Consider the following 27,121-nt stretch of genomic DNA (forward strand, 5'->3'; position numbering starts at 1 on the left):
AAATGGAAAATCCCAGGGTCTTTAAGGGGTTAACCAGCACAGTATTTCTATATCCTCCAAATTAGATAGCTAATATTAAAGTGGGTGATTTCTTTAAAAAATAAATCATCAGCTGGCATTACAATATATCAAAGTGTTGCGATCTTCTAATATTCATAGCTCATTATTACTTTATCACACCTTATGAAACAAATGTATAACAAACTATTTAATCACCCAGTGCTGTCAGACTACCGCAGCGCAGTTTCTAGATGTTGCAAGATTCATTCACCTAAATCATGGGATTTTCCTGGGATATAAATCTTCTTATTGAGCATTAAAATTGTATAGCAGAACTCTCAGTAAAATGCACCCAGCGGGGACATTCTGAAACAAAAAAGGGCTTAGTTCTATAATTGAAGAAGATGGAATATTTTTGATAGTACAGGCATCTTTCTATGTGATTACTTGACCAAAATGGTGAAGAGGTGCATTTCAAGTCAAGGCATACTGTAGCTTAAGGTGTTTCATATAGTCGCAAGTCTGTGAATCATGCACCGTGATCTTTATAAAACAGTAAACCGAAACTGCTGCAAATGCTAACATAGCATGACAATGCACAATGCAGCTTCCACCCTAAAGGGTTTATAGTTTATGATATAAGTCATAATTCTGCATGTAAAGGCTTCCCTCGCCTCAATATTTTCATATATTGCAAAGAATCTCACAGTGTAGTTTATGCTTCCAACCCACAGCTCCACAGATAAAGCTACATTGACATTAAATTCAATGTGCTATCAGAAAATGACCAATTGGGAGGGAGGGAGGGAGGGAGGGGGGGGGGGGCTGGCCATAGACCATACAGGGAAAATTCACAGAGGGCCGATGCTCAGTGGTCCACCCGTTCCCCCCATCTCTTGAGAAGTTCTGCTGGGGCAGTATATTGAATGGTAGTGTGGTATTTGGTTATGCTGAGGAAGTATATTGTATGGTACTGTGATTTTTTGGTTATGCTGGGGCAGCATATTGTATAGGTACTGTGGTATTTGGTTATGCTGGAGCAGTATATTGTATGGTACAGTAGTATTTGGTTATGCTGGAGCAGTATATTGTATGGTACAGTAGTATTTTGTTATGCTAGGGCAGTCTATGTTATGGCACTGTGGTATTTGGTTATGCTGGAGCAGTATATTGTATAGTACAGTAGTATTTAGTTATGCTGGAGCAGTATATTGTATAGTACAGTAGTATTTGGTTAGGCTAGAGCAGTATACCGTATATTACAGTAGTATTTGGTTATGCTGGAGCAGTATATTGTATAGTACAGTAGTATTTGTTTATGCTGGAGCAGTATATTGTATAGTACAGTAGTATTTGGTTATGCTAGGGCAGTATATTGTATGGCACTGTGGTATTTGGTTAGGCTGGAGCAGTATATTCTATGGTACTGTGGTATTTGGTTGTGCTGGGGCAGTATATTGTATAGTACAGTAGTATTTGGTTATGCTAGGACAGTATATTGTATGGCACTGTGGTATTTGGTTAGGCTGGAGCAGTATATTGTATAGTAGAGTAGTATTTGGTTATGCTAGGGCAGTATATTGTATGGCACTGTGGTATTTGGTTAGGCTGGAGCAGTATATTGTATAGTACAATAGTATTTGGTTATGCTAGGGCAGTATATTGTATGGCACTGTGGTATTTGGTTAGGCTGGAGCAGTATATTCTATGGTACTGTGGTATTTGGTTGTGCTGGGGCAGTATATTGTACAGCACTTTGGTATTTGGTTCTGAAGTTATCTGGGAAATGGGCAGTAGCAACACACAACCACTAGGAGGAGTAACTCCAAGCATTGTGAAGTGTTCTACTCGAGCACCCAAGCACTTTGGTGCTCTACTTTGGTCCTTGATCAACACTAATATTTACATCTATGGAAAAGAAAGTCCATTAAGCAACTGTAGACAGAAGCATACAGTAAACTGCTAAACTCCAACCTAAACCTAATAAAAATAACATCAGTGATACACAATAAATCCTGCACAAATGAATTAAGACCTGGCAGACCTTGACTTGTACTTCCAAAATGCATATACTGTGGGAATGAAGCCTTGTCTGCTTTTTACTGTTTGTGCAGCAGACCATATTGTGGTCGCTTCTAAATCTTCCTGATTCTACCACAACTTCCTTAAATGTGTCGCCATTGTGGTTATGAAACCTGGAAAGTATTTTTACTACTGAGTACTGACGCGTTTCTGTTTGCAACACCCATTCTGAGCAACCTGTGTACAAACTGTGATGCCATTATGTCTCTCATTATGGAAGCAGTGTTCCCAGAACACAATTAATTGTGTCATTGATATTGTGCAACCTCCTGGCATCGGTGTAGTAGGGTTGCATTTCAGCACAACCTGACATCAATATGTCTTGTTAAACTCAATGACATTTCCAGTGTATGATAAACCTTTCCTCGCATACTGATGAATCACATATCATGCACATATTATCTAAGTTTAATATGTCAGCGCTGTATTTATTAAAAAGTTTGTCTCACTTCAGCAAATGGCATTTATCATGTAGAGAAAGTTAATACAAGGCACTTACTAATGTATTGTTATTATACATATTGCCTCCTTTGCTGGTTGTTTTCATGGTTATGACCACCCTGCAATCCAGCAAACGCTATCCTTGCACACTATAGGAAAAAAGCAGTGGCCTCTCTGGTGACCAGGGCTGCAGGAGTGAGAATAGGCCAGTACTTTTTCCGATAGTGTGCAAGCACGGCCCTTGCTGCTGGATGGAAGGGCGGTCGTAATTAGTGCTGAGCGAAGTCAAGCATGTCAAGTGCAATTCTGTCTGATGTTTAGGAAAAGTTTGATTTGCAACAAATCCAAATTTCTTTGTTCTTCGTGGAAACAAATCAGTGTTTCCTAAAATGGTAGCTGCATGTGTTACGAAGTGAAAGTAAGAAGAGAGCGCAAGATCATCCATAATGCTGTGCAGCCAGACAATCCAGGATATTAGATGATTTGGAAAAGGAGGAAAAGCAGATGGCAGAAGGAGGGCTCCCAGCTGTTACTATTCACTGTTTACTGTCAAACAACCTGCAGGGGATTATAGGCCAGAACAGCAATAATTTGCTGGCTAATTGGCGGGTTTTTACCGCAGCATGGCCGCAACCCTTAGCATGCGGCAATGCTCTGTGTGGCCGCATGCTAAGGCAGAGTATTCCTGATTTATAGTGATTTGGATGAATTAATTTGTAACTATGGACAATCACAATACATTAGTAAGTGCCTTGCATTAACTTTCCCTACATGATAAAGTCCATCACATTTAATTTATTTAATGGGATTTTTTGTCTCCCCTCTTATTCACACTTACCTAAAATTGATAGGTTACATGTAGGATCAGAAAACTTTGTTATTTGACTGTTACCATGGAAACATCTAGGTATGCATAGGAGCAGTAGACAGTAGGAGATTTGAAATTCAAACTTTCTGAAAAGAGGCTTTATTTTCCATTTTGGAGCCATTAGCGTAATAAAAAAATATTGTGAAGGTGTAAATAGCTTTTACATAATAGCTGTAATATCTGGCTTTCATCGTAGGTGTCATTCAGAAAAGCTGGCAATCATAGATACAACGTTCATTCTCCCCTGTGGTTTTATCAACATTTTTACAGTCACTAATATGTGCTGTGAACATGTATTCTAATAGTATTAATTATGCGGTGCCTCATATGCCACAGCTGTTAGTATATATAGTATATATAAGCCAGAAATCTGAAATGCTATCCCCAATTTACACCACAGCATACCTGGAATCAGCAAGTAATATAGCTGACATCCCGTTACTTCACCCCTCTGTCACCCAATTGAATTGTGGATGTCAATGGGCATTGGGCAACCATGGCAGTCATAGACCTGACAAAAGCCCATATGTCTGCCATCATACCCTGCCAATGGAAGGACAGAATAGACTGACTGTCAATTTGAGGTTGTAAGATTTGTGCAATTATTTTTCGAGCCAAAGACAAATGTGGATAAAAAAGGAATTTGAAATATAAAGGAAGGGTTTATATTTCTTTCGGCGACATCCATATTTAGCTTTGGCTCAAAAAAAGGCATCACAATAACAATTAACCAAAAAATGAAATATATGTCAAATTGGCTCCTTTAAAAAATAAAACTGACCAGCGAAAAATACATAGTGGCATAGAATATAGCGACAGAAAAATAAAAAAAAAGGTTGTCTCGGAATGTGATGAGACAAAAATAAAAATCTCTATGTCCATTTAAAGCCAGCACCTGGATGTGAATACTTTTGTAATTGCATGTAATTACATTTTTTGTATAGCCAGTGAGTTATTCAATAAATCTATCTGTATAGCGCCACCATTTTTTTCTTATTTCTTTGTCCTGCTCACTCAGAAGGCCGCACATGCTCAGTTTTATCCTTCAACTGCCTCCAAAGCTGTGATAGGGAGAATGAGACACGCCCCCTTAGCTCCAACAGAAAAGACACTCCCCTTCAGCTGCCAGCTTGATATAAATCTAGCAGAGGAATAAATGGGGAGATCTCTGGATCCATGTGAGGTACAGGGCTGGTTCTAGCTTTGCTAGAAAAATGCATGCAATGCATGTATTTTATGATTTCTCATTTTCATTTTTTACAATGTCATGGGATAACCCCTTTAAATGAAGTGGCGCGCCTAGGGTGTTTGGCACCCGGGGCGGGTCCTTTCTCTGGCACCCCCCGAATACTTGACCACATGCCTCTTACATCCAGGGACATCTCCTGTCATGTAGACCTTCTCTTTCCTCTTCTCCTCCGTTAGACCGCCATAACAAATTCTTTCAGCCACATCTCGTCTCTACAGAGTTTGTAACACAGACACGTTAGATTTCTAAATTTTTTCATCAACCTCCCCATCCTGGTGTCCCCACAGTGCCATCCTGCTGCTGTCACCCCCAATACTTTGCCTGTTGTGTCCCCCAATGCCCCAGGTACTATACTGCTGAAAAAATAGTGACCCTAGTAGACATAATTGGAGTCATTTATTGTGCCCCCCAATGCCCCAGGTACTATACTGCTGAAAAAATAGTGACCCTAGTAGACATAATTGTAGTCATTTATCAAACTGGTGTAAAGTAGAACTGGATTTCCAAAAGAGCTGTCAAAAATGAAAGGTGGAATCTGATTGGCTGCTATGACTACTTGACACTAGTTTGATAAATTACCCCAAATGTCCCTATAGTTTCCACAGCAGCCATAATGTCCCCTAGAGTGCCCCCAGTAATAAAAACACCCTATATTGTGCTCCCAGCAATAATCCCTGCAAAGTGTCCCCAGATATAATAGAATTGCCCCTGCAGTGCCTCGCAAATAGCAAGGCCCCCCACGCTGCCCCATATAGAAATTTTCCCCACACTGCCCCCCTCCACAGTAATTTCCCCCACACTGCCCCTCCACAGTAATTTTCCCCACACTGCCCCCATACAGTACTTTCCCCCACACAGTAATTTCCCCCACACAGTAATTTCCCCCACACTGCCCCATACAGTAATTTCCCCTACACAGTAGTTTCCCTCACACTGCCCACACACTGCCCCACACAGTCATTTCCCCCACACAGTAATTTGCCCCACACTGCCCCCATACAGTAATTTGCCCCACACAGTAGATTTCCCCACACTGCCCCACATAGTAATTTCCCCCACAATGCCCCCACACAGTAGTTTCCCCCACACTGCCCCCATACAGTAATTTCCCCCCATACTGCCCCCACACAGTAATTTGCCCCACACTGCCCCCATACAGTAATTTGCCCCACACAGTAGATTTCCCCACACTGCCCCACATAGTAATTTCCCCCACAATGCCCCCACACAGTAATTTCCCCCACAATGCCCCCACACAGTAATTTCCCCCACAATGCCCCCACACAGTAATTTCCCCCCATACTGCCCCCACACAGTAATTTCCCCCACACTGCCCCCACACAGTAGTTTCCACCACACTGTACTCATACAGTAATTTCCCCCCATACTGCCCCCACACAGTAATTTCCCCCACACTGCCCCCACACAGTAGTTTCCACCACACTGTACTCATACAGTAATTTCCTCCACACTACCCCAACAGTAATTTCCCCCACACTGCCCCCACAGTAGTTTCCCTCACACTGCCCCCCACAAAGTAGTTTTCCCCACATTGCCCATATAGTAATTTGCTCCCCACATAATTATTGCCCCCACTTAGTAATCCCTCCCATAATAATTTTCCCACACACAGTATCCCACCATATTTCCCCCCCCCCCACATGTCATCCTGTGTGCACCCCCCTCATGTCCCCCAAAGTTGGCACATAAAAGAAAAAAGAAAAATAAAGCTAAAAGCTGAATATTCACCTGCGCTTGCTCGCAGAGTCCCGGCTCTGTGCTGCTGAGTCTCGACACAGGCGCAAGATGAGGTCATCGCGCGCACCTGTGTCAGGATTTTTACTACCATATAGGCCTAAGGCCTACTAGGCCTGAAGCCTATGGTGGTGATCGGCCGTGGGGCAGGGAACTATGCGCTCCGCTCCTATGCCCCGCCGCAGTATGTAGGCGTTAGCGCTTAAGTAATGAGTGCTTCCATCTGTATTGATAGAAGTGCTCATTGCTTCTGGGCCTGGCAGTGGCACCCCCGTGAGAGCCGGCACCTAAAGAGGACCGCACCGTCCGCCCCCCCCCCCCCCCCTTTCTTCCAGGGCACGCCACTGTATTCTTAACCTATTCTGGTTGAGCTAAATTAAAGCAAACTTCCATCAGGTTTTGCCAGTTTCTCTCCCGGCAGTCTGAAAATATATAATATATACTGTAATTACAATAGGACGCTTTAGTCTGTATTATCTCATATATGCATTGGTTGCCTAATATCAGGCACTGAGCTCTGTACATGATGGAATAACATGTGGTTTTGTTCTCTAGGTGCTCTTTGCTATGCAGAACTTGGAACATGTATAAAGAAATCTGGCGGCCACTACACATACATCCTAGAAGCTTTTGGTCCATTACCTGCATTTGTTCGGGTGTGGGTAGAACTGCTTGTTATTCGGTGAGTAGTGTATGTGCAGTTTGCTTTAGATGAGTGTTTGTTCATAAAAATGTACATTTGAACTTGGTTCTATGATCCGGTGGCAGATTGTAAAGCAAGACAGCAAGTGGATTGAACTCGTTAAAGTGTAATGCGAAAATGAGTTATGCTTTCCTGCTTGCTTTCAATGGTGTTATTTGCTTTGCTACTTTTTTAGCTCTGCTCCACCAAGGTGTAAATTGAAGCCTCTAGGACTATGTACAAAATCTGTATCAGGCCCCTCAACTGAATTTAATATTTTTAATATTAGTGTCTTAATATGTGGCCAAGTGCCCACTGGACCTACTCAGGCACCAGGACCAGGAACAACAACATCCCCTATTCCTCCTATAGTTACTCCCTGCAACACTATTAAAGGAAACCTGTCATCATGAAAATGCTACGTAAGCTACAAGAAGCAGGTTATAGAGCAGGAGGAGCTGAGCGGATAGATATATGGTTTTATGGAAAAATATTCTGTATAACTTGTAATTTATGCAATTACATCGCTGCTCCTTTGAAGTCCAGAAAGCAGTCCTATCAGTGATGACAGCTATCTCTATATACACAGTCATAGAGAGAAGGCTGTCAATCACTGATAGGACCGTCTCCTGGACGTCAATGCCCAGAATGAGCAGGAATATAAATGTATAAATTAACAAGTTTTACTGAATCTTTTCCCACAAAATTCTATCTCAATCTGCTCAGCTCTTCCTGCTCTATATCATGTTGCCTGCAGCTCAAACTTCACAGGTTCTCTTTAAGGAAACTAAGGCTGTGTTCACATATGTGTTGTGAACCTCAGCAGTCTATTCTAGAAAAGCTCTTTGACTCTAATGGGATTTGATGGAGATGTGTTGGTTTTCTGACATAAATACCAGCTTTAAGACTGACAAAATGGCCTGCATGCGGTACTTTTTGTCCTGACTGTACCGGCATTTATGCCCAAAACCAGCTGGATCTCAGGCAGATCCATTTATAGGTAATAGGGATGTGGGTATGGTAAACTACGCCAGTCTGTTCCTGCGTAATTATTGTATGGGGAAGTGTTTTTGGTGTTTCATTGTTCCTCTGCTGAAACCAACTGCTGGACTTCTACTTAACTATTTAAGCTGTGATGGAATTGGAAGGTAGGCTACAACATACTGTTAGTCTTATCAGTGGCTAAGGCTGCTGCTCTATCCATACACTGGATCCTGTGTAAGATTTCCCTGACAGCAAGAACAGAATCACCTGAAACTGCAATAAGCCACCAATGAGAAAAATAAGAAGATCAGGTAATTTACACACATGGAGGAGACTATAACCCTTATGTGCACCACTAATATAGGTGATTGTGGTAATAGGATGGTTTACTTGCCCGTAGTTCTTGGTTATACATAATTTGAATGCTCAAAATATGGGTTGATAATAATCAAGAATCCTAAACAAATACATAAGCTGAAAAATAGAAAAAAAGTTTTTGTACTTGGTTTGAGTATAATAAAATGTCCAAATATACAGTAATTTCCTCAATTTAAATATGCCAGATGCCAACATAGAATAATTAATTATTGGGGAGATTTATCAAAACTGGTATAAAGGAAAACTGGCTTAGGGTGGGTTCACATCAGGTTTTATGCCACCATTTGACGTTATGACACCACGTTCTTCTATCGTGCACAGTCCGTTAAAAAAAATGATATATATATATATATATATATATATATATACACGTCTTTTTTTTACAATGGAACTGTTGGGTGAATGGATGCCACTGTATGGCATGCATTTAACGTATACATTTTTGTATATGTTAAAAGGATGGGAAAAACGTATTGTGAACCGACCCTTAGCTGCTCATAGCAACCAATCAGCTGCCACCTTTCATTTTCCAATGGAGCTCAGAAAAATGACAAGTGTCAACTAAGCCATGGGCAACTAAGCCACTCTTTACACCAGTTTAGATAAATCTACCCCAATATGTCCTACTATTAAAAAACAGTATGAAGATAACCTCAAACCCTTCCACTATTCTCAAAATCAAATAATAGATACCCCTGAAGCTGCCCATAGACATAGATAGATAGATAGATAGATAGAGAGACAGATAGACGGACAGATAGATAGATAGATAGATAGATAGAGGATAGATCTTAGATGATAGAATAAAAGATAGATAGATAGATTTAACAACGTAGATCAGCGCAGCACTATCAGTAACAAAGAAAACGGAGTACCAGCAGATGAGTTGTAGCCAAACATCAAAGATAAATAAATAGAAAAAGACCGCTGGAATTCCATATGATGAAAAAATGTGTACTCCTTTATTCACCCATGCAACGTTCCAGTTCACTTACTGGGACCGTTCTCAAGTCCACTTACTGGGACAGCTTGAGAACTGAAGTTGATGGAAACATTGCATGGGTGAATAAAGGACTACACATATTTTCATCATATGGAAGTGTCGCAGACTTTTTCTTTTTATCGATAGACAGAAAAATATATAGATATGGATAAATAGATAGATACATAGACAGATAGATAGATGGACAGACAGATAGATAGATAGATAGATATGGATATATATATATATATATATATATATATGGATAAATAGATAAATAGATAGACGATAGATAGACGATAGATGGCTAGATAGATAGATAGATAGATAGATAGATACATAGACAGATAGATGGACAGACAGACAATAGATAGATAGATAGATATGGATATATATATATATGGATAAATAGATAAATAGATAGACGATAGATAGACGATAGATGGCTAGATAGATAGATAGATCGATAGATACATAGACAGATAGATAGATGGACAGACAGACAATAGATAGATAGATAGATATGGATAGATATATATGGATAAATAGATAAATAGATAGACGATAGATAGATAGATAAAAAGCTAAATGTCCACGGCACTGCTTGAGAAAGGTTCCAGTGTGTGGACCGAAAATTGGTGAATAAATTTACACTTTTTTACTCAATTATGTGCCGTGGACATTTAGTTTTTTATAGTTTTGGAGGAAGATTGCTCCATCAGCCGCTGGCACCCAAGTTCAATACTTTTGTTTCTGCTGTTCACATACTTTGGACTCTTTTAGATACCGTAGATCGATCTATAAACAGCATAGTATAGTGGGAAAAAAAACTAAAAATAAAGAAGGTTAAATGACCACAATAGCCACACATGGGGAAGGAAGGTGTGGCAAGCACCAGAAACAACACAGACGTAATTTGATCCAAAAAGGAAAACATGTCAGATCAAACCACATGTTGCCAGTCTCACAGATCTCCTGCCACCTGTTGCGGGAATGTCCGTATGTCTTGGTACGTCTGTGACATAGATAGATAGATGATAGATCGTAGATGATAGAATAGATAGATAGATAGTGTGAGACGGGACCATTCAGTCTTTTTTTCAGGGTTTATTGGGCACACGGCAAAACGGCACAGGCTTGCCTCTGCAATCAAAACAACAGTTCATTGAAATAACAACAAAAAAACTGTGATACAGTCTTCTCACCAGCTTGTAGACGCTTGCCTAGCGATTCCTCTCTGCATAGAGGTTTGTTTTGATAAGTCTTCCTCCCAGACCAACACACACACACACTACACGTCTTTTAAATGAGCTTCCCACCTGTGTGAGGTGGTAACATCCGAGACGGAGTATGGGAGTGACCCTCCCACCCAAACTCTTCAGTCACTCCTAAATCCCAGACCCAAACTCCAGCTACCACAAACTCAGTGATCTAACATCACTGGTCGCAACTTACCTCCAGGATTTACATCACTGAAAGCAGCTTTCTCAGTGACACATACCTGCCATCTATGAGCTCACCCATTGAATGATTACAATAGATAGATAGATAGATAGATGTATTAGAAAGTTCATAGATAGTAGATTGATAGATATGGATAGATAGATAGAGAGATAGAGGCTCAAACTGGCCCACAGGGGTACAGGGGAATCCACCGGTGGACCTCTAGTCTCCCACCCCCTGCACAAGTGGTACATAGCACAGTAGACTTACTGCACTACATACATGTATTCAATGTACAGCACCTCAACCAGCCTATGTTCATATAAAAAACATGTTAGATTATTTATTATATTTGAATGTATCTGTACGGTGGGCCGCCAAAATAAATTTTACTGGTGGGCCCTAGGTACCCTAGTCCGACACTAAATGGATAGATAGATAGATAGATTAGAAAGATGATAGACAGTAGATGATAGATGGATGGACAGATAGACAGATAGATAGATAGATAGATAGATGCCATTGTGATTGATTTCATACATTTGATGGAAGTAAAAAGTGACATGTATCTATGGGTAGGAAACTAACATTAGATTGCTAGTGTGTGGTCTCTGTACCAACGCTTTGTAATGGACAATAGCTAATTGCATGCATATACAATAAGCATAGGTTTTAAGATCTCTTGTGTTTTTGATAATATAGAAATTGGTGCATTCAGATCTGTGTATGGTATTATACTAGTGACTTCCTTTGAGAGATGGAAGATTACAGAGTAAAAAGCTGTTTAAAAAAATGAAACATCTTTCCTTATTATCCATCATTTTAGAAGATGTTTGAGCTCTCTATAATTGCTGCATTTTCTTGACTATAATCTGAACCAGTATTTTCAGCTATTTTTCCAGTTTTATGCCAGTAGGTAATTCCACTATTTAAGATGGAAAGTAGATTCTACTATAAAATCTGCTCAATGCACTTTCAACAAGTTCCCTTTTCTTCAGTGATCACAAATATAGTCTGAAAATGATCTGCTCATAAGCAATATGAGTGGTACCACCACTTTTATACACAAGCACATGCTTATTAGTGGCCTAATTAGTCTTAACTGCATTGGAAATTAGAGCTCATGCGCACAGCTATAGTTTCTTTCTACATTCAATTCCCAATTTTTGGGGATCGGATGTGGACCCGTGATATAACAGGTCCTATTCTTGCCCGTTTGTGAACAAGGATAGGATTTTTCTACGTAAGGATGGTGATATAGTTGAATAGAGAGAGATGAGCACTTCCACAATAGAAGCTCTCATTTTACCTTAGCCCCCTCTTGTTTCTGGGGTCGCGTCACCTAATAGGTGATGCAGCCATAATAAACAACATTACACCAGTTCCTGGGTTGTATATGGTATTTTATATCGGAAAATGTGTGGTGTGCAATGACTAGTTTTATGGAAAAAACAAAACAAAAAACAAAAACATAAGTTTGCAATATTACAAGATGTAATATTACAAGATGTTCAAATTATACGTGTTGATGTCCGGTCACCCAGTGGTTGTGTTTTGTATTACAGTCTGTTAAACATTTTGCTAGCATGTCACAATATTGTATCCAATTTGGACAACATTAAAGCTGAGTTACTGTAAGTGTGAACGCCTTTGTAAATTAGACTAATTTGCATTACAACTCACAACCTGTGCACAAGTGGATTACTGTTTTTGGAAGAAATCTAGCATATTTTCAGAATGCTGAAGAATTTATTTAATGCTCCAGCCAGCTAGGATCTGGGCTGTGTCATAAGGTGTATTGTGAAGAATTATGGAATACAGTAGGATATATAACAAAGGGGGAAGATTTGTGAATGTTAAAGGCTTTCTCTATTTTGGACTCTTACTTGTTGGGTCCCCTTGATAATAGACTGATCATAAATGGTTTCCTTCCTAATGCCTCTCATGATCAGCTGTTATCTGTGGGGAAACCTGGAGGTAATTATTTAATTTTCACCACAGAAGGTAAGATTTTGATATTGATGACCTATCCTCTGATCGGTGGGGGTGTAACCCCCAAAAATCCCTCCTGTTTGAAGACGCTGCTGCAATCCTGTGAGTTACGGCCTCTTTGTAGGGCAGTGTTGCCATGTTTATCATACCTAGGCCAAAGTAGTCCAAGTGATATAATGTATATAATTCAAAAGTTAACTCAAAAAAGGCTGCTGCACTCCAGGAGGTCATGCGGAACGCACATGGTTTATTCTGGCAACATCCACTACAGTACATGGATGTTTGTGGCAGCTAAGGCCTTCTTCAAATGTAAAAATTCTGCACTGTGGGTCTAGAATATAGTGCAACTGTATGAATGATGCCCGTTTCAAAATCCTGCTACATTAGTTGTTGTGACACATGCGCGTGCGGAGAGGATAGGAGTGGCTGATGGTGCGTGGTTGGCAGAATGCAAGGTAGGAGGACAGAAGCAGGGGCTGGTGGATGGTGAAGGCAGTGACTAGGCTGTTTGGTTAAAATAAAAAAAAGTATTTCTTTACTTACTGAATAGATGATGAGGATTGCAGTACAAATATAAGCAGCAGTAACAGTTTTATTGTATTTTACAATGCAGTAATGCTCCCAAATGCCCTGTTTTAGAGGTAGGTAGTATGAGGTTCCTCTCTAAGTCCCTCTTTCTAAGTATACCATGCCATCTCATATTCACTGAGAAAGCATATAAAATAAAATAATATTCTTGACAAATAAATCACAGCAGCCCAAACTTGTTTAATTTATGTAAGTATATAAGGACTCAGGATTAGGCTCCATTCACACGTCCGTAGCGTGTTTTGCGGATCACGGATCCTAGGATCCGCAAAACACGGACAGCAGCAATGTGCCTTCGCTGGCACTAATAGAATATGCCTGTTATTGTCTGCAATTGCGGACAAGAATAGGACATGTTCTATTTTTTTTGCGGAACGGAAGTGCGGACCCGGAAGTGCCCCATAGGACTGAATGGGTCCGCAATTCTGTTCTGCAAAATGCGGAAAAAAATTGCGGACGTGTGAATGGACCCTTAAGGTCCCACACACTGTAAAGGTGCCAGATGGCAGTTGCATAGATGAGATTGGTAGGAATAGAACCCAGTCAAGTGCCACAGTGTTTGGTGCATATGTGCTGGGGAGGACACCAGGTCAGACTACAAAGCAGAAGCACGGTGAGACATAAGTGGTGTTAAGGAAGGGGTTAACATTGTGAACCTGAGTATTGTAGCATTAACCCTTTAGCAATGAAACTTGTATTAACCCTTTAGCAGTGATCCACTGAGTCACTGCACTGACCTGGTTGAGTGTGTAGTGTTCAAGTTATCAGGTTGAAAATTTTTGTGAACAGAGTTTTGGTGCCAAATTTACTGTACATATCTGACACTTAACCTCTCCAGGACCGCCTAACGCACAGATGCGTCCTGGAGGCGGTGGATTCATTCCTCCTGGACGAATCTGTGCGTCATCTCGCGAGAGGCGAGACTTCCTGTGAACGCGCGCACACTGGCGCGCGCGTTCACAGGATCGGAAGGTAAGAGACTGGATCTACAGCCTGCCAGCAGCGATCGTTTGCTGGCAGGCTGTAGATGCAATTTTTTTAACCCCTAACAGGTATATAAGACGCTGTTTTGATAACAGCGTCTAATATACCTGCTACCTGGTCTTCTGGTGGTCCCTTTTGCTTGGATCGACCATCAGAGGACACAGGTAGCTCTGTAAAGTAGCACCAAACACCACTACACTACACTACACCCCCCTGTCACTTATTAACCCCTTATGAACCCCTGATCACCCCATATAGACTCCCTGATCACCCCCCTGTCATTGATCACCCCCCTGTCTGAATAGAGCCTTACAGAGGGGTGATCAATGACAGGGGGGTGATCACCCCATATACACTCCCCTGATCACCCCCCTGTCATTGATCACTCCCCTGTCACTGATCACCCCCCTGTAAGGCTCCATTCAGACGCCCGTATGTATTTTACGGATCCACGCATCCATGGATCGGATCCGCAAAACACATACGGACGTCTGAATGGAGCCTTACAGGGGGGTGATCACCCCATATAGACTCCCTGATCACCCCCTGTAAGGCTCCATTCAGACGTCCGTATGTGTTCTACGGATCCACGCATCCATTGATTGGATCCGCAAAACACATACAGACGTCTGAATGGAGCCTTACAGGGGGGTGATCAATGACAGGGGGGTGATCACCCCATATACACTCACTGATCACCCCCCTGTCATTGATCACCCACCTGTAAGGCTTCATTCAGACGTCCGTATGTGTTTTGCGGACCCGATCCATGGATTCGCAAAACACATACGGACGTCTGAATGGAGCCTGACAGGGGGGTGATCACCCCATATACACTCCCTGATCACCCCCCTGTCATTGATCACCCCCCTGTAAGGCTCCATTCAGACGTCTGTATGTGCTTTACGGATCCACGCATCCATGGATCGGATCCACAAAACACATACGGACGTCTGAATGGAGCCTTACAGAGGGGTGATCACCCCATATAGACTCCCTGATCCCCCCCCTGTCATTGATCACCCCCCTGTAAGGCTCCATTCAGACGTTTGTATGTGCTTTACGGATCCACGCATCCATGGATCGGATCCACAAAACACATACGGACGTCTGAATGGAGCCTTACAGAGGGGTGATCACCCCATATAGACTCCCTGATCCCCCCCCTGTCATTGATCACCCCCCTGTAAGGCTCCATTCAGATGTTTGTATGTGCTTTGCGGATCCGATCCATGGATCCATGGATCCGCAAAACACATATGGACGTCTGAATGGAGCCTGACAGGGGGGTGATCACCGCATATACACTCCCTGATCAGCCCCCTGTCATTGATCACTCCCCTGCCATTGATGACCCCCCTGTCATTGATCACCCCCTTGTAAGGCTCCATTCAGACGTCCGTATGTGTTTTACGGATCCACGCATCCATAGATCGGATCCGCAAAACACATACGGACGTCTGAATGGAGCCTTACAGGGGGGTGATCAATGACAGGGTGGTAATCACCCCATATAGACTCCCTGATCACCCCCCTGTCATTTATCATCCCCCTGTAAGGCTCCATTCAGACATTTTTTTGGCACAAGTTAGCAGAATTTTTTTTGTTTTTGTTTTTTGTTTTTTCTTACAAAGTCTCATATTCCACTAACTTGTGTCAAAAAATAAAATCTCACATGAACTCACAATACCCCTCACGGAATCCAAATGCGTAACATTTTTTAGACATTTATATTCCAGACTTCTTCTCATGCTTTAGGGCCCATAAAATGCCAGGGGAGTATAAATACCCCACATGTGACCCCATTTCGGAAAGAAGACACCCCAAGGTATTTCATGAGGGGCATATTGAGTCCATGAAAGATTTAAAAAAATTTCCCAAGTTAGCGGAAAGGGAGACTTTGTGAGAAAAAAAATAAAAAATCAATTTCCGCTAACTTGTGCCAAAAAAAGAAAATTTCTATTTATACTGCCCTGGCTTTGTAGGGGCCCTAAAGCGTGAGAAGAAGTCTGGGATCCAAATGTCTAAAAATGCCCTGCAAAAAAAGGAATTTGGGCCCCTTTGTGCATCTAGGCTGCAAAAAAGTGTCACACATGTGGTATCGCCGTACTCAGGAGAAGTTGGGGAATGTGTTTTGGGGTGTCATTTTACATATACCCATGCTGGGTGAGATAAATATCTTGGTCAAATGCCAACTTTGTATAAAAAAAATGGGAAAAGTTGTCTTTTGCCGAGATATTTCTCTCACCCAGCATGGGTATATGTAAAAAGACACCCCAAAACACATTCCCCAACTTCTCCTGAGTACGGCGATACCACATGTGTGACACTTTTTTTCAGCCTAGGTGGGCAAATCGGCCCACATTCCAAAGAGCACCTTTCGTATTTCACAGGACATTTTTTACAGAGTTTGATTTCAAACTACTTCTCACACATTTGGGCCCCTAAAATGCCAGGGCAGTATAACTACCCCACAAGTGACCCCATTTTGGAAAGAAGACACCCCAAGATATTCCGTGAGAAGCATGGCGAGTTCCTAGAATTTTTTATTTTTTGTCACAAGTTAGCTGGAAATGATGATTTTTTTTTTTCTTACAAAGTCTCATATTCCACTAACTTGTGACAAAAAATAAAAACTTTCATGAACTCACTATGCCCATCATTAAATACATTGGGGTATATTCTTTCCAAAATGGGGTCACTTGTGGGGTAGTTATACTGCCCTGGCATTTTAGGGGCCCAAATGCGTGCAAAGTAGTTTGAAATCAAAATCTGTAAAAAATGGCCGGTGAAATCCGAAAGGTGCTCTTTGGAATGTGGGCCCCTTTGCCCACCTAGGCTGCAAAAAAGTGTCACACGTGTGGTATCGCCTTACTCAGGAGAAGTTGGTAAATTTGTTTTGGGGTGTCATTTTACATATACCCATGCTGGGTGAGAGAAATATCTCGTCAAATGACAACTTTTCCCATTTTGTTTTGGGTCTATGTAAAATGACACCCCAAAACACATTCCCCAACTTCTCCTGAGTACGGCGATACCACATGTGTAACACTTTTTTTGCAGCCTAGGTGGGCAAAGGGGCCCACATTCCAAAGAGCACCTTTCGGATTTCACCGGCCAGTTTTTTACAGATTTTGATTTCAAAGTACTTTGCACGCATTTGGGCCCCTAAAATGCCAGGGCAGTATAACTACCCCACAAGTGACCCCATTTTGCAAAGAAGACACCCCATGGTATTTCATGATGGGCATAGTAAGTTCATGGAAGTTTTAATTTTTTGTCACAAGTTAGTGGAATATGAGACTTTGTAAGGAAAAAAATAAAATAAAAAATCATCATTTTCCGCTAACTTGTGACATATGAACTCACTATGCCTACACCCAGCGAATACCTTAGGGTGTCTACTTTGCGAAATGTCGTTATTTGTGGGGTTTTGCTACTGTCTGGGCATTGTAGAACCTCAGGAAACATGACAGGTGCTCAGAAAGTCAGAGCTGCTTCAAAAAACGGAAATTCACATTTTTGTACCATAGTTTGTAAACGCTATAACTTTTACCCAAACCATTTTTTTTACCTAAACATTTTTTTTAATCAAAGACATGTAGAACAATAAATTTTGAGAAAAATTTATATATAGATGTCGTTTTTTAGAAAAAATTTACAACTGAAAGTGAAAAATGTCATTTTTTTGCAAAAATTTTGTTAAATTTCGATTAATAACAAAAAAAAGTAAAAATGTCAGCAGCAATGAAATACCACCAAATGAAAGCTCTATTAGTGAGAGGAAAAGGAGGTCAAATTCATTTGGGTGGTAGGTTGCATGACCGAGCAATAAACGGTGAAAGTAGTGTAGTGCAGAATTGTAAAAAGTGGTCTGTCATTAAGGGTGTTTAAGCTAGGGGGGCTGAACTGGTTAAATAACAGCACCCATGCCGACAATGGTGGGGCTATTTGGAAAACATGTAGGATTCAGTGGAGCAATACTTATTTAGGTACTCAAACTGGTATTATTTGAAGTAGTTTTTCTGGATTGCTATGGTTTTTAACCTCTTGCCTACTGTGGCATGACTGCAGCCCAATGTATAAAAGCGCTGCATTGCGATCTGCTGGTGCTGAAAAACGCTATGACCGCACTGAAATTAGACAGCTGCAGTCACAGTGAGGAGTGTCGAGACCAGCAGAAGTGGTCTAGCTGTGTGGCATCCTTGTAGCACCCCGCTACATGGATCTATCGCAGTCTACAATTTAAAAAGCCGCCAGGGAGCACTGTTCTTAAAGTGAAAACACCCCTCTGGATTTAAAAGTAACTGGCTGTAAAATTAACTGTGAGCCTGCAGGCAGGGAATTATCCCCTTCCTGCCACAGACACACTCAACCCCTTACCGACATGTGACGTACTATTACCATACTATTATCATTGAAGTCAGTGACTTTCCGCATTCTGACGTAGAAGTACATCATGGTGATCAGGCACGCACCGGAGTGGTGCGCTCCCGATCACTGCAGGGGGTCCAGCAGTCCCTGATAGCCGGGCTCCTGCTGTATCCACCGGCATTGCTGTTTACAGCGATGCCAGCGGATTAACCCCTTCTATGCCGTGGTCTGCGCTGACCGCAACATAGAAGGGGTTTGCTGCGGGTAAAGGAGCCCATCGGGTCCCCGCACTGCTGTGGCGTGAAACTTGATGGGTGACAAGGCAGCCCGATGCCATGCAGAGACTGCCCAATGCTTTGCACATCATTATGACCTGCCTTCTATGGGTGCCGAGGAGATCCAGCCTCAGGCTGAGTCTCCTAGGCAACCTGTTAGTGTATCACTCAGTGTTATACACTAACAGGCAATGCATTTCAATACATTGCAGAGGGGATCAGACCCCAAAAAGTTGAAGTCCCAGGGTGGGACAGAAATAAAGTTTAAAAAAAAGTTTAAAAAAAAGTGTTTTTAATAAATGAAAAAAAGTTTCAAGTAAAAAAAAGAAGAAAAAAGGAAAAACACACATATTAGGTATCGCCACACCCGTAACGACCGGCTCTATAAATATATCACATGATCTACCACGTCCAATAAACACCATTAAATAAAATAAAATCAGTGTAAAATAGCTTACATCAAAAAAAGTGCATGTAATATAAATAAAGGTGAAATATATTGACTAAAATTTATGACTATCATGAAGTAAAATGTGTCACAAGAAAACAGTCTCAGAATGGCCAAAGGTCATTTGAGAGTTGTTTTGAGATAGGAGGGAAACTTACAATTGACCCCTTTAAATACTCTTTCCCATAATTGGATTCACCTGTGTATGTAGGGCAGGGGTCACTGAGCTTACCAAGCCAATTTGAGTTCCAATAATTAGTTCTAAAGGTTTTGGAATCAATAAAATGACAACAGCTGCCCAAATTTATGCACCTGCCTAATTTTGTTTAAACAATTATAGCACACTTTCTGTAAATCCAATAAGCTTCATTTCACTTCTCAAATATCACTGTGTGTGTCTCCTATATGATATATTTAACTGACATTTTTTATCGTAACAACCAATGATTTATACAGGAAAATCATGACGATTAACAAGGTTGCCCAAACTTTCGCATCCCACTGTATATATATATTGCAGTACAAATGCACACATTTCTTTCGTTTATAAAAAAAATGACAAAAACTAACGCTTAAAATGTTCGCTGTACAACATTTTTCTGGCAGTGCAGTGCCATAGACCAAGCAATGGAAAAATAAGCCGCCAAAATCCAAAATGCACTTCAGTCTTTTGAAGTCTTGTGGTGAGCCCAGCCAGTAGATACATTTCATAAATGACATCCATTTTCAGAGTACAAACGTACGATAATGGTTTTAGAAATGCTTTCTCTTAAAACCTTTTGTAACAAAAATAAAAAAAAAACAAGAATGAAAATATTTATATTTTATCATATATAATATAAAATTATATCAAATACATGTAGGTTGTCTAAGAAATGAATTAGTTATTTACAGTTTAGATAGAAGAAGGGGGGTAAATACTCCAGTAATGAAGCAGTTAACAGACATGATCATGTAGTTGCTTACCTCATTTGCATCTTCCCCATTTAATTTTTGTCAATTTGGACTCTCCTGAATGATTTTCACCATGTACAATTCAAGTAGTTTGTTTTCATCCTGTATGTTGTTGTATCCAACCAAACCCATGATGCATTTCTCTCTCAGCCACAACTCCAGGAGCTCCCTTAACAACTCCCAGAAAGTTTATATATTTCCCACTGATCTAATTGCACAGACACTCCCCCATCACTGCCCCTGTTACTGCTTTGACATGCCCATGGACAGGAAATAAGAAAGAGCTGCATGGACATGGTCATGTAACCACAGTGCAGATTGGGAGCTAGGATCAATGAAGGTAAAATAAAAATAAAATATTAAATTACAGCTACTTTCATAAATGCTTTAACCCTTTCTTCCCCAGAAGTTTTTTTTTTTTTTTTTTTCATTTTTTACGTTTTCGTTTTGTGCACCTTGCCTTTCAAGATTATTTTTCCATTCACATAACTGTATCAGGGCTTGTTTTTTTGCAGAACAAGTTGTACTTTCCAACGCCACCATTTAATATTGCATATGATGTAGTTGAAACTAGGAAAACATTTTCAAATCTGGTGGAAATGGAAAAAATAAAAATAAATTCCACCTGAATTTTTTTTATTTATTTAATTCAATAAAACTGACCAGTCACTTTCATTCTACAAGTCAGTAAAAACTCAGTCAGCGCTGTACTAGTAGGGGTTAAAGGATGCAAACAAAAAAAATAAAAAATAAACTTTAGGGTCTCCGATGCTACTGTGTAGTGTTTAAGAAGTGCGATAAGCAGCACTGAGAAGATGTGCTCTCAGGATATTCCAGACTGCAAACATGCAAGTAATTTAATGGATAACACAGTTTGCAGATAAAACCATAGTAATGGGACACAGTTGGCAGTGCTATCTACAGTATTAATTGGCCTTTGGCCTCTTGCAGTCACATTTTTCATCTTTGTAAAAAGGAATTTGGCAGCAAAAAAGCATGTCTTTATAATTGTGCAACATATGATACATTTTATGTTTCTTTTTTTTTTTCCTTTTTACTAATTTAAATAAACGGTTCAACGAGCGAGACACTCTCTGTAGCGATGCCAAGAGAATTTACATGCTTAGAAAAATCGAACTTTGGTAAGATTTAAAGTTTAAACCTCTAATTTCTCGACTCGTGATGGTATAAGATGTGTCTCGGCAGAGTGAGCCAGCTTACAGGACGAATTCCGACCATCTACACCACGCACTGCTTGGCTGATCTTGTCCTCACTAATTGCCCTAATACACATCAGTAATTCATACTTTCTCTCTTCTCCCTTTTTCTCCTAAGGGAAGGGAGGTTGTTGTCACTTCTGCCTGGTATTGAAGCCAAAAGGCACATTTTAAACCATGCAATTTGTTTCAGTAACAGTTCCTGCTCAATATAGTGAAAACAGCAGACGTGATTCATATGAAATGGCGTGCCTTATCTGGCTGATTTCACATTGACAAAAATACGTACTTTAATGAACAGTCCTATAATCTTTACCTTCACGGTCAGTGCTACATTTCCACGGGAACTAACAGCTTTTATAATTATATCTCTGTGCATCTGCTTGTAAAACTACAATACAATAAATGTGTTTTACTTTGAGACTATGCATAATGAGAAAGATGTGCTGCAGAACAAAGCAGACACAAGAAGCAGTTTCTGCCACAGAGAATGTAATGCATTTATAATCTTTACTTTGAATTATTATATACTTTACATTACAATGATTCTTTCTCTCTCCTTTTTGCTTGTAGGCCAGCTGCTACGGCAGTGATATCACTAGCATTTGGACGCTATATCCTGGAGCCTTTCTTTATACAATGTGAAATACCAGACCTCGCTGTCAAATTAGTTACAGCACTTGGAATAAGTAAGCATCAAATTCAAGATACTTTTCTTAGGAATGATTTCTTTATGAGTTGGTATAAATGTTTTAATGATCAGTTTCCATGATTTCCAGAAATAAGTCTTTTTTTTTTTAAATTATAACGATGGACTGAGCATGTTGGTAAGATAGGATTGCCTGAGACCTAGCATATAAAGCTGCCTCTACACAATCAGGTTTTGATCAGGTTTTTGGATACAGTTTTGAAACTAAAACCTGGTGTGAATTTAAAAATGAGAAGTACCCGTATTTTTCGCCCTATAAGACGCACCCAAATTTTAGAGGAGGACAATAAAAAATTTTTTTTTTTTCATTAGACTGAGGTCAGATCAGCAATCAGGCCCCCAATGTTAATCAGACCTCAGCTCATAGTCCCAATCAGACCCCAAATATTATTAAGACCCTCAATCAGACCCCAAATCAGACCCCCAAAGTTAATAAGACCCCAATAAGACCTTAGATCAGTCCCACAAGTCCCAAGAGCCTCAATATAAATAAGACCCCCCCCCCATTCAGACCTCAGATGAGACCCTTATACCTCAGATCAGCCCCCCATGCCTCAGATCAGCCCTCATGCCTCAGATCAGCCCTCATGCCTCAGATCAGACTCCCCATGACTCAGATGAGCCCAAGGTCACATTCCTGCACAGCTAATCTTTAAACTTGCACAGAAAGTCAATTTTACATTCTTCTAAGAGCTTTTGATACTCAGCTAGTTTAACAGCAGGAGGTGCCACATTAAAAGACATCAAAGGGATATTCCAGCCAGATAAAAATGGTTGCAGCAGTGGTATGCAGTTAGTGTAAAAAAAAAATGTAAGAATTTTACTTATCTCACCAATCACTTGCTGCAGAAATATCCAGCCTCAGTCAGTGATAGGCTGAGCAGCATTACCAGCAATTTCCAGCCATGTTGGGATGTGAGACAGAAGTAGTTCTCAGTGGAACTATTGAAAAAGAAGTGGCAGTAGATTGGTGAGGTGAATAAAGGCTCAGATTTTTTATTTTTTTTACATAATTTGTGTCCATCTACAGACTTTTTTTTTAATTATTTGGCTTAAATATCTTTTTCATGTGTTAAAATGTGTAAATAAAAAAGGTCATCCCCAATCTATGGGCATGTGAGGATTTGGTTTTACTCTACTGGGTGCTAGTATCAAATATTTAACTTGACCTTCCACAGATTTTGAATGTTAATGTATGCCACAAATACAATATATTACATAGTTACAAGGTACGGTTGAAAAAAAGACTAAAGTTCACCAAGTTCAACCAAGGGATATGGGAATGTGATTTTTAGGGAAGGGCAGTAAGAACCAGACTTCTACACAGCATTAATATTATTTAATTCTAAGAATTTGTCTACTATTCATCAACTATTCCTGCTGTGACCACATCCTGAAGTAGACTATTCCACAGGTTTACAGTTCTTACGGTATATAATTCTTGTCATCTCTGGAAAGTAAACCTTTTCTTCTCCATATATAGGCAGTGACCTCGTCTTTTGTGGGGATTTTGCTTTTAAGAGCTTTTAGTTATAGGACACCATATAACATTATTGTAATATTACGTAATGGTAGGCTACATGTACATTTTACAGTGAGATGTTTATTTGGTTAATTAGCTCCATTTAGCATAATTAGCTGTTAATAAGCATATCTTTTCTCATATGGCAGAGAACCCTTCGACCTCTCTATGCATAGCAACCCACTGAATATACATACCATTTGGTCAAGAGAATCTTGACTTGACACCTTCAAAGTAATTTGTGAAAACATTAATTGTAAGATTGTCTACAGCCTTTACAAAGCATTCATCTAGGCATACAAATAAAATTTCAGCTAGCTTGACAATTTAAAAAAGATAATTCTATGTGCATTCTGAATCTATGCACTCATTCAGCCTTTTCAGTTCATGAGATCTTGGCATACGTTATGATTACTTTTGTATTGTATACTCAGGGTTAGTCTACAGTTATTTTTAGTTGATTGATTGTGCCAAAACCAGACACGTGGAGATTAAAAAGTTAACAAGCACAAAGTCACAGCATATGCAAAGGGGTAATATTTTTTATTATTTTATTATGTTTGCATTACTGCTGTCTTTACTATACAGTACATATAAATGTGAGGTCCTTCACACAAATTATGCGAGCCCACCTTCCACAACAAGGCAACCTTACTCAGGCAGGTTCCTTAATTACACAGTGGACAGGAGGCTTAACTCAACAGGAGGCTTAACTTTCTCTTCAGGACTTAAACTTAAAATATGAACTCATGATTAGAGTTGAGCGGACACCTGGATGTTCGGCTTCGACGGGTTCGGCGAACTTCACAAAAAAGTTTGAGTTTGGTACCTGAACTTGAGCCCGAAACCCGAACCCCCAAGTCAAGGGCGATTTGAACTTTTGAGCACTAAAATGGCTGTAAAAATGTCATGGAAAGGGCTAGAGGGCTTCAAATGGCATTAAAATGCAGTTAGGAGCATGGCAAGTGCTCTGCAAACAAATGTGGATAGAGAAATGACTTTAAATAACATAAAATACGTTAAAAAATAAAATAGAATCTTTATCTAGGAGGACGAGGTCCATATGGAGTAGGAGGTTAAGGAGGCGGTGGATGTGGCGGTGTAGGTGGAAATGGCGGTGGAGGAGGTAGTCTACACTTTTTGCTTTTTGGTTTTAAATTTATTTATATTTTTTTAAATTAGGGCACACCCCAAAACATTGGGAAATATAACCTGTGATAACCCCCTCCAGTCATGCTAAACACACGTTCAGACAATACACTGGATGCAGGGCAGGCTAGCACCTCCAAGGCGTAAAGGGCAAGCTCAGACCATGTGCCCAATCTGGAGACCCAGAAGTTGCAGGGGGCAGAACCATCAGTCAGTTCGTGTAGGTGTGTGCAAACATACTGCCCCACCATGTCACACGTCCCCGTGATGTTCACGATCCAATTGGATATCTGCTCTATCAACCTTCAATGTTCTTTTTTACGCCTACCATGTTGATCAAGGTTAGCGGCGAATCAGGGTTCCACCCCGGAGAGGGAGCATGAGAAAGAGAGACCACATCCAAGGGAGATCAATGCATGAAATTTAATTGTGATCGAGCGGAAATATGGGAGAAGCTATTAAAACGGAAGAATTGAAGGAAAGGAGGGGGCACAAGGCAATTACCTACTCCCGACTCGGGGAGGTAGTGATGATAAATAACAATATAGGACTCTTAAGATGCCCTGTTATTGGAATGATTAATAAAAAACTATAGGGAATGTCACTGTGGTATTTTGGATTTGGAAACGTTAGCCAGGAGAGGCCCTGCTGCCGCTTTGTTGACTCTAGATAACTTCTGCCTGATCGCACGTCCCTGTTACATCCACTATCTATTTGGATATCTTCTCTATCAACTTTCGATGTTATTTTCTCAACCTACCATGTTGATCATGGTTATCGGCAAATCAGGGTTCCACGCCGGAAAGGGAGCGTGAGAAAGAGAGACCACATCCAAAGTAGATAAATGGATGAAATTTTATTTTGATCGAGCGGAAATATGGGAAAAGTTATTGAAGTGCAAATGTGGGACAAATTATTGAAGTGCAAATGTGGGAAAAATTATTAAAGCACAAATGTGGGACAAATTATTTAAGCGCAAATCGGGACAACTTGTTAAAGTTTAAGCATTGAATGAAAGGAGGTGGCGCACATCAATTAAAGAAGAATTTCAGAAATTTTATTCCCTGTCACCTATGCCAAGCAGGGGTTTATTCACATCCAAAATTGAAAAATGTCAACCCAAGAATGTAACAGAAAAATTAGTGAAATTTATTAACCTGTCTACTTGATAGAGCAGGGGTCTATGACAGAAAAAAATTGCTTAATGTCACCCGAAAATGTAAAAGAAAAATTTGTGAAATGTATTAAGCTGTCAACTAGGTAGAGGAGGGATATATTACACCCAAAAATTGGTAAATTTCCCCTAAAAAATTTAACAGACAAATTAGTGATTTTTTTTTTACCTGTATACTAGGTATAGCAGTGGTACATCACACCCAAAAATTTGCAAATTTCACCCTAAAATGTAACAGACAAATTTGTGTTTTTTTTTTACCTGTCTACTAGGTATAGCAGTGGTACATCACACCCAAAAATTGGTAAATTTCACCCGAAAATGTAACAGACAAAGTAGTGAAATGACATAAAATAAGATAAAATACGTGCAAAAAAAATAAAAATATTGATTCATGAGGTGGAGGTCCATATGGTGTAGTAGTATGAGGAGGCGGTGGACGTAGCGGTGTAGGTGGAAGCAGCGTTGGAGGAGGATGAGGTAGCCAACACAGTTTTTTTGTTTTAATATTTTACTTTATTTTATTAGGGTACACTCCAAAAGAGTGTGAAATATCCAAAATACAAGAATGAGCAATTGCGCTGTAGTATAACAATGGCTGGTTAGGGCCGGTATATATGTCTATTCTGCACAAGGTACGGACAAGTCCTGTGGGATCCATGCCTGGTTCATTTTAATGAATGTGAGCTTGTCCACATTGGCTGTGGACAGGCGGCTGCGCTTGTCTGTGATAACGCCGGCTGACGTGCTAAACACACGTTCAGATAATACACTGGCTGCAGGGCAGGCCAGCACCTCCAAGGTGTAAAGGGCAAGCTCAGGCCATGTGCCCAATTTGGAGACCCAGAAGTTGAAGGGGGCAGACTCGTCA

At 40.4% G+C, this 27,121-nt stretch overlaps 1 protein-coding gene across 1 annotated transcript in view; it reads left to right on the forward strand.

Annotated features, from left to right (window-relative positions):
* SLC7A11 (solute carrier family 7 member 11) overlaps window positions 1-27,121 on the forward strand; it is a 221,657-nt gene that overhangs the window by 39,509 nt on the left and 155,027 nt on the right. Inside the window, exons 2-3 of the mRNA XM_044277144.1 lie at window positions 6,951-7,077; window positions 22,270-22,385. Of these exons, the coding sequence (XP_044133079.1) occupies window positions 6,951-7,077; window positions 22,270-22,385 (243 nt within the window). The remainder of the gene's footprint in view (window positions 1-6,950; window positions 7,078-22,269; window positions 22,386-27,121) is intronic.

This window comes from Bufo gargarizans, chromosome 1 (assembly GCF_014858855.1).
Source record: "Bufo gargarizans isolate SCDJY-AF-19 chromosome 1, ASM1485885v1, whole genome shotgun sequence".
Taxonomy (NCBI): Eukaryota; Metazoa; Chordata; class Amphibia; order Anura; family Bufonidae; genus Bufo; species Bufo gargarizans.